Source organism: Periplaneta americana, chromosome 3, assembly GCF_040183065.1.
Source record: "Periplaneta americana isolate PAMFEO1 chromosome 3, P.americana_PAMFEO1_priV1, whole genome shotgun sequence".
Taxonomy (NCBI): domain Eukaryota; kingdom Metazoa; phylum Arthropoda; class Insecta; order Blattodea; family Blattidae; genus Periplaneta; species Periplaneta americana.
The window spans coordinates 148,012,956-148,028,731 of NC_091119.1; the positions used below are offsets into that span (position 1 = coordinate 148,012,956).

General features: G+C 33.3%; 1 protein-coding gene across 2 annotated transcripts in view; it reads right to left on the reverse strand.

Moving 5' to 3' along the window:
• The window catches only part of ths (thisbe), a 413,933-nt gene that overhangs the window by 92,936 nt on the left and 305,221 nt on the right, over nt 1-15,776 (reverse strand). For both annotated transcript variants that reach the window (XM_069821756.1, XM_069821755.1), the window contains exon 2: nt 3,230-3,275. In XM_069821756.1, coding sequence (XP_069677857.1) covers nt 3,230-3,275 — 46 coding nt within the window. The remainder of the gene's footprint in view (nt 1-3,229; nt 3,276-15,776) is intronic.

The window sequence follows — 15,776 nt, forward strand, 5'->3', positions numbered from 1 at the left end:
CAAAGTCAAACATCCCAAACTGAATTTCGATTGCATACCAAGAAGAAACAACTTGTAAACAAACTTTCTTGTACACTTAACATTCCAGAGGTGCTTCTGTTGAGTAAATACGCCACAGACATTAGTCTGTCGCAGCTTTCCAATCATCACTCTGTAATCACGGTGGATAATTACATGCAGGATCCATAACGACAGCCGTAATTAAAAAGTTTCATAACCAAGTGGAGAACATCGTGTTCAGTTCATTAACGCTCGTGTTACATTGCATGATTACGCAAGACTGAGAGGTGTGTTGCATACACGCACGATTCCTCCTACCCCAAGATATCACAGCCAGTCAACCCTAACATACGAGCTGGTTTAAGTCAGTCATCCGCCTTCAATCGTCCTCAATAATAATAATAATAATAATAATAATAATAATAATAATAATAATAATAATAATAATAATGGTGGTAGTGGTGAAGATGATGATGATGATGATGATGATGTTGATATTATCAATGATAATACAATAATGATAATAATAATAATAAGTGATGGTGATAAAGATGATGATAATGAAGCTGATAACAATATCGATGGTGATAATCGTAATATCATAACAATAATGCTGATAATAATAATAATAATAATAATAATAATGATAATAATAATAATAATAATAATAATAAATAGTAATAGTGGTTGTGAAGATGATAATGATGCTGATAACTATATCAATTGTGATCATAATGACCTTAATGATGATGATAATAATAATAATAATAATAATAATAGTGGTGGTAGTGGTGAAGATGATAATGATAACAATATCGATGGTGATAATAATGATCATAACAATAATGATAACGATGATGCTGATAACAATATCGATGGTGATAATCATAATGATCATAACTATAATGCTAATAATAATAATAATAATAATAATAATAATAATAATAATAATAAATAGTCATAATGGTTGTGAAGACGATGATAATGATGCTGATAACAATATCGATGGTGATAATAATGATCATAACAATAATAATAATAATAATAATAATGATAATAATAGGCCTAATAATAGCAATAATAATAATCATGAGTGGTTGTGAAGATTATGATCATGATGCTGATAACAATATCGATGGTGATAATAATGATCATAACAATAATGATAATAACAGTGGTGGTAAAGATAATAACGATGATGATGATAACAATATCGATAGTGATAATAATAATAATAATAATAATAATAATAATAATAATAATAATAATAATAATGAGTGTGAAAGTAAAGAAATAGGTTTGGAAGTAAATCCCGAAAAGACAAAGTACGAGTATATGTTTATGTCTCGTGACGAGAATATTGTACGAAATGGAAATATAAAAATTGGAAATTTATCTTTTGAAGAGGTGGAGAATTTCAAATATCTTGGAGCAACAGTAACAAGTATAAATTATACTCGGGAGGAAATTAAACACAGATTAAATATGGGAAATGCCTGTTATTATTCGGTTCAGAAGCTTTTATCATCCAGTCTGCTGTCAAAAAATCTCAACGTTAGAATTTATAAAACGGTTATATTACCGGTTGTTCTTTATGGTTGTGAAACTTGGACTCTCACTTTGAGAGAGGAACATACGTTAAGGGTTTTTGAGAATAAGATGCTTAGGAAAATATTTGGGGCTAAGAGGGATGAAGTTACAGGAGAATGGAGAAAGTTACACAACACAGAACTACACGCATTGTATTCTTCACCTGACATAATTAGGAGCATTAAATCCAGACGTTTGAGATGGGCAGGTCATGTAGCACGTATGCGCGAATCCAGAAATGCATATAGAGTGTTAGTTGGGAGGCCGGAAGGAAAAATACCTTTAGGGAGGCAGAGATGTAGATGGGAAGATAATATTAAAATGGATTTGAGGGAGGTGGGATATGATGGTAGAGAATGAATTAATCTTGCTCAGGATAGGGACCAATGGCGGGTTTATGTGAGGGCGGCAATGAACCTCCGGGTTCCTTAAAAGCCAGTAAGTAAGTAAGTGTGAGTGTGATCCCAAAACGCGTTCAGTCGATTTTTATAAAAGGGCTGGACTATTATTCTTATCCTCCGGTCCACGGTCTGCGCTAGTTTTCAAGTGACATGCATAGTAACACAAACTTTTAGACAAGGACTGGCGCTATTGTGGAAGAAAAGACGTTTAAAATGTAATGACAGAGGTCTCAAAAAATCATGTATATTGTATAAATCATAAAAATGAACAAATGAACTGAGCGAGTTTTGGGAGCACACACTTCTTCTTCCAGTAGTAGTAATACAGTATATATATATTTTTTAATTATTTGCTAATGTGCAATATGCTGTACAACACCCAAAGGCCAATAACAGTTCAACACATGACAATTAATAATAATAATAATAATAATAATAATAATAATAATACCCAGGTAATAAAGTTTACATTTGTTGGCTGTTCATGAACAGCGGTCAACGTAGATAAGTCCCTCTTCATACAATATGGTGGACAAAAGGATTTCGTTTAGCATTTCAGACTTCCTCATTTAATCGATTCTGGTTTATTAGCGTATCACCGTCTCACAGTAGAAAGTGAGAACGCCATAAATAAACACAGACGTACTCTACATATTAGCCATACACATAATAGCCTTCATAGGACGGAAAAAAGGGTCCAAAGCCCTAACTTCAGAATTAAATTTTGACATGAGCGGGCGAGAAACGACCGGTAAATTTTGTATCAAATCTTACTTCCCATCCGAAGGAACCTATTGTGGAGTTTTTTTCTCGTTCTTTTTAAATACATCGTTTTAAGACGGGTTTCAAAGTCAGATTTCCGCATCCAGCGGTATCAGTAGACCCTACTACTACTAGGTCATTTCGGAAATTACATAACATTTTATAATACTGTATAGACAAATGCATACAGTGTGTTGGTTTCAAAACTTCCCATCTTGAATTATTTCAGATGTGCAGGAAACACGATTTTGAGGAAAAACACGGAGTTTTCGAGGAGTAAGTTCAAAACTACTGCTTACCGAATTTTCTTACTGAGTTATGATGCTCATATTGTTATGAGATCATAACCCCTTCAACTGCATCCACCCCATTTTGAATTTCAAATTGCACCCCTCATCTTCAGAGATCATTTTGAAGGGGATGATAAACTCTGACCATGTAACCGTTAAAAGTTGTAATATAAATGTTGCACTCACCATCAGGAGACACAACAACTTCGCTGAGACGGCAAGCTGTGGTAACCTGTAACAAGAAAAGATCCAGTAATTAAATAACTTCATCGCAAAGCAGCGAAATTGTATGTTTTATTATAATCATCATTATTACTATTATATTAAAATGAAAATATAAAAAGAAATTATTTAGATGACGATATCGGAACAGAATATTACGATACAAGGTTGGAAAGTATGCACTTCACAACATTTTTTGCATGATCATATTTTTAAAATTGCAAATTCAATATATTTTTTGAATGATCGTGTTTCTTGTTGTATTTATAGGTATTGTTGTAAGGTCTTGAAAGTAGGAATTCGAAGCCATTCTTCATAACATAAAACTATACTGAAATAGAGCTTACTTAGTTACCATTACAGTGTAGTTTTAAGAAGGCTTTGGAATAATATTGCTCTAAATGTTCAATGCAAAATATATTATACAGGGTGTTCCGAAACTATTCCTTCAAATTAATACAGAAGGTAGAGAACATGAAAACAAATATATTTCGATAAGGAATATATGGTCTCTGAAGTCAACTTGTAATGTTATGGAATATTATGTTAGCCACCTTTGGGAATCGATGGATCGGCCGAGGTGGCCCCGTGGCCTGGCCACCCAGGTCACCTGACCTCACGTGTCTGGATTTCTTCCTCTGGGGGCATATGAAGCAGCTGGTGTATGAAACCGTTGTGGAAACAGAAGAAGACCTCGTCGCTAGAATTACTGTCGCTGCTGATGCCATTGCGGACATCCCAGGTATCTTCGAGCGGACACGACAATCAATGGTCCGAAGATGTACTGCGTGCATAGAGGCTAATGGTCGCGCATTCGAGCAGTTCCTGTGAATGCCACTGATGTAATTAGCATGCTAAACTACCTTCTGTGTAAATCGTCCCTAGGATCAGAAATTGCCTTCAGGCACCATATGTACCATTACAAAATATATTTGTTTTGATATTCTCTACCTCCTGTATTATTTTGAACGAATAGTTTCGGAACACCCTGTATTTGCAATTTTAAAAATATGAATCGTGGCCTTTAAGTTGCTACAATCCCTGCATTGGCCTGGAGGGACTTCGAAACCGCGAAAAGTCTTAATAAAAACAATAATAACAAAAATAAAATAATAACAACAATAATAATGTCTTTTTTCCTGACGGCTTTCGCATTTTCCCAGTTTCCACCCATTACTATCTCAATTGTCTTCCGACAGTTCTTTTGGCCTTTAATTACAGAGATTTTACTGTTGATTACATTTAATTTAATAGAATAATTAATTAGGTATTAAATATACGCACAATCATCCTTGCTACTACATAAACAATGCTTAGTTGTAAGCGATGTTTTTCTCAGTACATTCTTAATCTGGGTTCATCGGACCCTCTTAAGAATTTTATCAAGAGCAGTGGAGCTTAGAAGGTCTCGTTACCTTTCTTCGTAATTTCTGCCTTCAATAAAATACATGTAAGTGATAAATTTTTTATAGCGGCTGTACTTCAATGTTATGGCTTGGGAGCAACGATCGATTAAGAACGTTCGCCTCTGACAAGAGTGCGCATAACGTTTCTAGTAATAAAACTTGTAAACTTGCATTAATAGGTTTTTGTTTCCCTCGCTAAGGATTACCCTTGTAAGACAGGCTTTCAATTGCACATGATAGCCCTTAATTGGTGCAATGATGTGCTAACTTTCTTTACCAATGCCAACTTTGACTACCTCTGTCATTGGTCGATAGGCGCCAATAAATTTATATTGACACGAGGACAGTTTTCCATGTACGAAATCCTTGAAACACAAGATGAATGTACACTAAGTTTCTTATCAGCTGGAGTACTATGGTAACCATAATTCCTTTAAGTGAAAGGGGACTTTAATCACTTTATTTAAGGAAAAAGTGGAATACCACGTTTTTTTCTAAAATTCAGTATTTATTTGATTTATAAACTTCATCATGTCCCGCGCCGTTGCGCCGCGGTCTAAGGCATCCCGCTTAGGACTCGCGTTACGGAATGCGCGCTGGTTCGAGTCCTCATGGGGGAAGAAATTTTCTCATGAAATTTCGGCCAGTGTATGGGACCGGTGCCCACCCAGCATCATGATGCACTTGGGGAGCTACGATAGGTAGCGAAATCCGGTTGCGAATACCAGCTATAACGGCTGGGGGGATCATCGTGCTAACCACAATATATCTCCATTCTGGTTGGATGATCGTCCACCTCTGCTTCGGCATGTGGGCGTGAAGCCAGCAGCCGGCTGGTCGGTCTAGACCCTTCACGGGCTGTAGCGCCACGGATTATTATTATTATAAATTTCATCATAACGTCGGCTAAGAATGAAAACTTCGTATCTCACGAAAACCAAACTTCACAGGAGGAACAAAAAAACTGTCTATAGACTTCATTTTTATACTTTTTAAACATAATTGACCAAATTTAACATTTAAATAAGAAACAGAAATAGTTGTTTTTACACTTTTTACGGATAACTTACGAGATTAACTTCGGATTAGGCCAAAAAAAGCTTCTTAAAAAAAAAAGAATGAGATACGAGATTTTCATTCGTAGCCGACGATAAGACGAATACACATTCCAAAATGAAATGTAAATAACATTAAAAGAAGGAACAAATGTTAACAATTTCAAATTATACTTGTTAAAAATAGTATTATAGCAATAAGAAGAAATTAAATACAATTTCAAATTCATTAATATTTAGCTCAAGTCAGAAATTAGGCCTCTAAAGGGATTTATTTGCTTTTGTTAATTCCAGTCATTTTAGCAGAAGTTGTTATTACAATCAGCAACTTAGGTTTCGCAAGCAAATATGACTAAAAATCATTGAAGTTTTATTCAGCTGAATAGTTATTTGCCGTAGCTCTAAAACAAGGACTTTTTTAAAGGGGAGATCTATAACTGAAACTAGATTAATATATTTCAGTATTATTTGTATTTATCCTGGTAATAATGAACAGTTTGACTCGTAGGCATTTTGTTTTTGCAGCATTAACTTCCCATGATTGTACGAGAAGATTCGAAGAGAATGGCACTTACGTAGACTTTCGGTTCCCCCCTACTACCATTAATGCATAACACAATGTCAATACGGCGGTTGCTGTCGTCTGCGATAGAACGAACTTTTCTGTTGATTTTCGAGTTCGTCATTTTTTTCCGGTTATTATATGCTTATTTAAGTTGTGTTAACTCTCGCTAGTGGTTTTATATTTTATTTTATCTGTCTTAGTATTCATTTTATTATTGTAAATATTTTTGTTTTATCACTATTATTATTATTAATGAATTATTTTGTATTACAATCTTTGTATCATTTCTGTCACTATTATTTTATTTTTATTATTATTATTATTATTATTATTATTATTAATATTAATGAATTATTTTGTATTACAATCTTTGTATCATTTCTGTCACTATTATTTTATTTTTATTATTATTATTATTATTATTATTATTATTATTATTATTGTTACTATCATTTCTATCTTCAGCATTATTATTTGATCCCTGTAAAATTTATGTAGACTACTGGACTGTACCCGAGCACGAGCATATGCTCATTTCGGGTATCTATTCACATATATTCATTTCAAATGTACAGTAAATTGTAAATAAATTTGAAATTTGAATTTGTAAATTTGAAATTTTCAAGCTATTCTTTAAATTTACATTGCTTCTTTGGCATTGTTTATAAGGAGAAAATACAGTTCTAATGTTCACTATAAACACGCATTAAATTAATTAAAACTTTAGCTGAACTTGGCTTATGAACAAAAAACGGCAAAAAAGTCTCGAATATTACCGTTTTATCGATAAACAAAACAGGTTGTAACAACCTAAAAATTGCTGTCATTAATGAATATAGCATGGAGAAATATCTTCCATGTCGACAGTATGCAAGTATTATAGATAAAATTTATCGGCACACTTGTAAAGGGTTTGTAACTTGAAAACTTACGCCAAAAATCGGGACAAAAGCCTATTTATTGAAAAAAAAAAAAAAGTCGCGGCAAGTTTTTCAAGGCTCAAAAGCGGGATAATTCCGATTAATGGTCATCCTATTATGATCAGCATACCATTGTAATATTTGTTTCAACGATGGTAAGCCCTTCAGTTAACTCTTTCACACTTGCGCAACCGACGGTATTTCTTGTAACATGGAAAGCATAATAATAATTATTTATTTATTTATTTTTAACATTTGTGTGCTGAACAACAGCCAGAGGCCAATTATAGTTCAGCACAGTACACAAACAGAAGATACAAAAGTGCAAAAACAAATAAATAATACCGGTATCTTAAATAAAGAAAGCATACATAAATAAAATTGAGAACAAGAATAGTAAATACTAATAATCAAAATGAAACTATACCTTAAAAGGATCTAAATTGTGCCCATGAAAATTGGCATATTTTATGCATCTACAGACTGGAGGAAGTGATTTTGAATTTCTGTTATAAAATTTTTTTTGAAAACTTAAACCTTTTGCAGGAATACGAAGGCTAATTTTGTTTATGATAGACTTACAATCAATATCACCCTTGATCAATTTGTAAAAAAATTGATAATCAATATTTTGACGTCTAGAATAAAGGCTACAACAGTTAAAATATTTACAGGTAATCTCATAGTTAAAGTCAGAGGAATTGGGTATAAATCGAAAAGCATATAAGGAAATAAATTTTCTTTGAATATTTTCCAATTTAACCGAATCAGTTGAAGTAATGGAATTCCAGGCTACAGATGCATATTCAAGTTTAGATCGAACCAAAGTAAAGTATAGAATTAATAGAGACTCTGGAGTAGAAAAAGAATAAGTTATATAGACCTTATTAAGCCAAGCATTCTTATTGAATGATTATAAATATATTGAACATGATCGTGAAAATATAATTTAGAATCGAGTAATACACCAAGATCTTTAATAGAATTTTTCCGAATAATATAGACGTTATTAAGAGAATAATTAAATTTTATGGAAGTAGTTTTTCGTGAGTACGAAATGACAAAAGTTTTTGTTTAATTAATTTTCATTCCGTTATCGTCAGACCAAAGCTCAATGGAGTTAATATCATTTTGAAGAGTTTGGCACTCGGCAGAACTATTTATTGAGCGAAAGATTTTGACATCGTCAGAAAATAACAGGTAGTTTGAACTTATTCTTTTACATATGTCATCTATAAATAATAAAAATAATAGAGGGCCCAATGTAGATCCTTGGGGAACTCCACATAAACAATTAAATGGGTTCGAGAGAGAATCACCTGGACGAACACAACATTGTCTATTAGTTAAATAGTTTTCAAACCAGCTCACGTAGTTAGAAGAGAGACCAAAGTTTTTAAATTTATTTATCAAAATATTGTGAGGTACAACATCAAAGGCTTTGCTAAGTCAATATAAATTGAGTCAATTTGACCTTGAGTTTCAACAACAGGCGTAATAATAATAATAATAATAATAATAATAATAATAATAATAATAATAATAATAATAATGCTTTATTTTTTCTGACAGAGTTAAAGCCGTGAATAAATGAAGGAGAAAACTTGGTTGATAAGACTTGGAGAAAGTAACAGTATCTTTCTTACCGATAATCTTACCGAAATGTGGCGTTGCCGAAAGCGAGTTAAGACAATGTATGGACCAATCAGGAGTAATGGCAAATGAACATATGTACGAGTAGGGCTACATTGAAGAGATAGGCTATATAGCTTTCATTTTATGCATCATCTAACACGGCATACACATTACCCGTTCTTTCACTGGAAATGACCTTTACGACTTGTAATTTATTGATAGAGTGTACATTAAATCACAATTAAAGTGCACATTCCACTATTACAAACAACGCCATATACGAAACGAGAGAATTATAGGCTTGGCTGAGTTGTAGGATAACACAATGTTGCTGAGAAAGACAGTCTGCAAGAAATTTAATGGTTCAATATTCACTACCACCAATGATGGTAGAAAGCAAACTACTGAAATAATTAGCATTCATTTGACAGTTCACATACTGTTACGTAGTTGTAGAGATTTGAATTAATATCCTGATCAGTCCAGGTCGCGAATTTTGATGACATTTCATCTTTTTTTTTTTTTTCTTTACATCCTTTGCAACGTCCGTAAATATACGAGGGAGAGTCAAAAAGTGACCTTAATAATTGTTTTATTAATTGAATATGTACAATAAGACTACAAACACTTCATCACTTTTCAACAGTACGCTCATGCAAGTGTTCCTGTTATACTATGTTGAAAAGTGATGAATTGTTTGTAGTCTTATTGTACATATTCAATTAATAAAACAACTACTTTTTAACTTTCCCTCGTATAAATCCTGGATGTGAGCTGCTAATTACAGAAATGTGGAGTTTTTACGTCATACGTCATTTTGTGGTCATTTTTCGTTGTTTTAATCTTTTAGGTCTTTTTTTTTTTATTTTGAGGGAATGTTGTGGTCCTTTTTCAATTTGAAGGTGATTTTTTTTAGTAATTTAATCGAGAACAGCTTCAGATCTGTGCGACCGCTCGTTTGATTTGTTCTCAATAGTTCTGGGATATTAAAGTGATACATTACACTTTTAGTTAACCACAGTGAAAGATATTTTTTTGAGCTGGAACTAATTTCGGTATGTCGTTTCGTAGCCTATGAGGTAAGGAGAAAATACAATGCATGACCTGCATTAATTACTTCTCTTATCATAGATCTATGCTCTCCATTTGTAAAGTGAAACAAAAATAAAACATTGAAACCAACAAAACTTAAGTTACATTCCCGAAATTGGATAACACATTCTGCGTATCGGCGTACACCTGATACAGCGCTGATTTTTTTTTTATTTATGGGAAGGTTTGAATTTCGGGCACTACATTTAGTTATTTATTAAAGTCTGCAAGTAGATATTTTCTTTTTCTTTACCCATTGTTGTGTCTGCCTTGTAAATAGAGCTTCCTTGTGATACAGCTCCCGCAGTTGCCGGAGGTATAGTTTCTATCCGATATCAGAAAGTTTATCCCGACGTAGTCCATGAATCGATATACAACTAGCGATCACGGGATAAGAGAAATAAATCGGAACCGATACGTGACACACTCGCCTGGTCTTCCCATTTCTTCATTCGCAGCAGGAGATCGGAATGCTTCGAGATTGGATGTATAAAATTCGTTTTATTTGTCAAAAGAGATGCTATCTTTTACTGGTAGTGCCTCGGGAATATAAATGCTATAAAATGTACTCTTCGTTTCTTAGATTTCAGTTACTGGTCAACAGTTTGCGCGGGATGAAATTTTACCTGGTGGGATGCTATACCAACCAGAATATAATCTTACACTTGTTTAAAATTACATGGTATAGCCACAGTCTAGTATATACAGTCACGAAGCTCAATACGTAGTAAATATGCATCCACAGATAGTTGCTAACCACTAGGATCGCTACTATCGCCTCATTTCAGACAAAACGAAAAGTACCTACACAGTCTATTGTTCTTAGTACCCTCATAAACTCAAGCTTCGTGACTGTATATACTAGACTGTGGTATAGCCTACATACGACACATACGTATGATCACTTTAAACAATATTAATTACTAGGGTCCATATTTCTTGGTAATAGCGATACGCGCGAAATTTTCCACAATTACCTACTTTATTTATTTCATTTACCCTTCTAGATACCTAAAATATCATATTTAAGTGAAACAAACTCGCAAAATTAAGCGAAATTTGGATCACTATGCGAAATATGTTAATAACTACGAAATATACCTCCTCTATTATCGCAAAAACTATAAAATATGCATCAAAACTACATTCAATATTCCTTAAAAAACATGTTCGTGACTCTTGTTTTAGTGAATTTGTCAATCGCTTCGTAACGCCAGTATTTCCACAGTCTAGTATATACAGTCACGAAGCTTGAGTTGTGAGGATGCTAGAAACAATAAAATGTGCCGGTACTATTTCGCATTGTCTGTAATGAGGCAATATTAGCGATCCTAGTAGTTAGCAACTATCTAAGGTTGCATATTTACTACGTATTGAGCTTTGTGACTGTATATACTAGTCTGTGATATTTCTATATTTTCTCTATGGATATTGCGTACACTAACTTTTAGTATCTCTATGGCTATCGGAAAAAGATCGATTTCTGTAGTCGACTCCAGCAAAGATTGAAGAATGTTACAACAGCAAAGATTGCAACAAAGGTTGAAGAATGTTATAGCTATGTAACATTCTTCAATCTTTGATGCAGTATGTTATGCATCGGACAGTGGCTCCAACTTTTGGAAAATATTTGTTGGGCTAAAACACTTGAGTTATAAGTTAGCCTAAATAAATCTCATAAATAATAATGATAATAATAACACGAATTATTGCTTGGGCTCGGGCCCCATGGGCCCATATAAGTTGGCGCCACTGGCATGCGGAAAAATGTTGGGGTGATTAATAGAGGGCCTAGATCATATATATGCCCAGATTGCTCTGCCATAGACTTTTACGGTAACAACTTTTGTCAGGTTTACTATGCAGCCATCTAGTTATTACATAAGGAGTCACGTCATAACTCCCATTTCAATTACATTAGCGACTGTACTGCCGTCTCGTGTTCGTTTACGGCGAACGGGTGGCGATCCTAGCAGTTGTTCTCTTCGAAGTGCAACCGGTTTTAATATAGGAATGAGCAATCTATATGTGATCTGGGGTAGAAGGTCACAATGAATTTGGTGTATTGTTTGTAGAAAGTGTAGTTCCCTATATCTAATGTGGAGAGTGAGAGGGGCTTTTCTTTGTGTATACGAAAATACTCGCAGCGCAGACTGTTACAGACATCTTCGTGGCGACAATGTACAAATCATGCTTATTGAGTTTATATTTTGGCGATGCTGATAATGTGATGTGTAAATGGAAAAAGTAACAAAATGTTTTATATTAAACATAACGTAATACATTTTATTGACAACTTATTTCAGGGAACACCCAGCGAATTGACAACTCATTTCACGAAATACCAACCGAAATAATGGCAGGTTTAACACCGAAATCACCCATTTTATTTTACCAAAAATATTGTCCCTATTAATTACTGAACCACAAACAATTTCTAGGATAATGAGAATACTTTAGGTATCCTAGCGAAGCAATGGAATGCGAGGAAAACAGACCGGTACCTAAGTACCTAAGTAAGTGTACTGTGACATAATAGTGTTTAACATAGAAAGATAAAAAAATAATAGAGAACATTGTTATGGCTTTGACAAACATGTTTTACTAAAGTAATGGCATGCACGAATTCTTTTCTTGCACCCCAAATGTGCAACAACCACGTTCTTTGTCTGCCATTTACGATGAGGAGGCCTATAAATACCCAACTTGCTTACATGTTAAAAAACGTAATCAAAGTGTGAGTTAAGATTTATACAATATCTCTTCATAGCAATGGATTCTGGAATTGAATGCAGGTACAGAATTTACGTGAACAACAACCAGGAAAATTCAGTTTTCAAGTTTATTTTAATTTCCGTGTAAGGACTTCAAATCTAAATTTAAGTAGTTAATGATATTAATGAAGTAAAATAATTTAATTTTGGTATCCGCCGGATGGATTTGATTGTATATAATACAGTAATTGAAAAGAAATCTGCCATACTTCATAAGGATTCCGCAGTACCAAAGTGTTACAAAATTATGTTGACACTAACCTCAGCCTCCCTTAATGACAATCACGCATTCATTCTATTATCGGGCTCTCATCTTTATGTACCGGACCGATTTTATTTTTAATATATATTAATGACCTTTTAATGATAGACCTTAAAGAATATGAAGGTGATTTATATTCGTATGCTGATGATACTGTTTTACTTTTTAGTGGAAAAACTTGGACTGATGCTTATTATAATGCAAATTGCGGCTTAAAATTAATAAAAAAATGGTTCGATTTAAATTCACTTGTAATTAATAAAGATAAAACAATAGCTATCCCATTTTCTTTAAATAATAAAGGTAATAAACCAAATTCATCTACACTACAAATTAAAATGCATAATTCTGATTGTTCCGATATAAATTGCAATTGTTTAGTTATTAATGAAGTTAATGAGGTTAATTACTTAGGTGTAATTACTGATAAATCATTTGAAATGGAATAATCATATTCATTATATTTGTAATAAATTAAGTAAAACATTATGTTACTTTGTTATTCTAAAAAATATTTTGTCACTTAACTGTTTACGTGTAATTTATTTAGCATTATTTCAATCTATATTTATGTATGGTATTATAGGTTGGGGTGGAACTTATAAATCCAACCTTTATCCGTTGATTTTACTACAGAAAAAAGTATTAAAAAATTGTTTAAAAAAGCAGAAAGATTACCCAAACTGAATTTTTGTTTAAACATTTCAAAGTTTTCAACATTAAACAAATGTATTATTTTATTTTATTAAAATATTTTCATATAAATTTTAATAACTTTGAAAGGTATATACATAAATATAGAACTAAAAATATGAATTCTCTGCGTTTGTCTGAACCAAAATGTAAAACGAATGCAGCTCTTTATCATAGCATGAGTCAAGGTCCCAGATTATTAAACAAATTTTATTCCAACAATATTTCAACCACGAATCCTCTCCAAATTAATAAAAAAAATTGTATTGGATTTATAGTTTGGGTTTAAACATATTAAAAACTATTTAATCTGTATTCACTCTCAATTTTAATTTTATTTTTGTCTGTATTGGAATCCCCCCCTGAGCACGAGTCTTACTCATTCAGGAGTGGGCTAGATTGCATTTATTAATTTGTATTCATTTCAAACTTACTAGCAATAAAATAAAATAAATAAATAAATTTGTTGCACATTTCTGCATATGTGTAGGTCTATGTATATCTACAATAATTCATATTTATTTTTATCTTATAATTCCCCATTTTGCACATGTAATATGTAGATATATTTTAATTAAATTCCATTGTTATCCATTCTAATCTCATTGCCAAGCCACTGAAACATTTTGCATTTATACATATGTAGACAATGTCAGAAACTTCCGATAGCTCAGTAGGTTTTACAAGTCGGACTTGCTACGGAATCTCGGATTCCGATCTCTTCGATTTCATCCAAAAGTGGATGCGACGGATTTTTGAACCTGGTGCTTCAATTCCTCATCACCCTATACTAGAAAAGATAATGAAACAGCTGTTGCTCCGTAGTTCCACGTCATACTGAAACAATTCATTTAATCATTATGCCGAAAAGATTATTCCATAGACGCTGCTGCAAGCTTCCACTTCCCGGCATTTTTGTCGAGCTGTAGTACCACAAGTGTCTCAAGCTGAAGGCCGTCCTCTTCAAGGATACCAGCCAATTGACACGCGTGTCTATTGTGATTCATGCAGCTATTTGTGTTGACATATTTAATGGAATTGTACGTCTGTCCATAAGAGATCAAAATAAAAATATCACCATGTCACTGCTAATATAAACAACCGTGTTTTGAAAATAAATGCTTCGAATTATTAATGACATGAGCCAAAACGAATCAGGAGTTCGATTCCTTGGACTTCACTTGTGCTCCATTTTCAGCGTTGTATTCAGCAGCAGGTGATTTCTTTCTTTACCGTAGCGGTCCAAGCATGATTACCACGTGGTTTTGTTATGATGTTTTCTTGTGTTAATTACGGCGTGAAATGGGCCGTTCATGTTGTATATCGGATTGTAATTCTAATAGTGAATCTGTGTCTATATTTCAGCGTTTAAGTTCCCGAAAAATACAACTTTACTACGCGACAAATGGTTTAGGTGCATAATCGTGACAATTTCCAAGTTAAGGAAATTACAGTTTGTTGTTGTTTAGTCAACTGTCCGAAGACAGGTCTGAACTTCGCAAATGATACCAACAAGGTACCACTTATGAGGCAACTAAGCCAAGAGATAATGGGGTAGGGTGACCAGTTCCTATCCTCCTAAATAAGTATTACACATAAAACATTTTGAACCTAGATTAGTTATTAGGAAAGATATTTTTCTTATCGTAAATGCTGATGCTTTTCGTATTCCTCGGGAAATTTCGAATCTTACCCATGACGCCTAAAGTACCATATTTCCTAACCAACTTCCATACCGTACTGTCAGTCATTCTAGCGCCCAGAAAGAATCCACATCAACGGAAAGGGAACAGATGGAGAGAGAAGAAGAATTTTTCAGGGAATGGTGTGAGAGGGAAAGTATTAGCACTTCTGATCAGTTTCAAAGTGATGTTCAGGAAAGAAGTGTGCTTTCATTTATGACTGTTGTTTAGGGTGACTATGTTATTTTCTTAAATATGAAAGATGACAGTGTAGAAAAAATTCCATCATAATAACTATACAAAGGTGTTGAACGAGGGAAAAACATTTGAAACGAATTATCGAGAAAAAGTGAAAAGAAATCATGAAGAGTTAGGCCTAAGTGTAAAAGTGATAAAACATAAAGACTTGAAATTCAAGACGAATTAG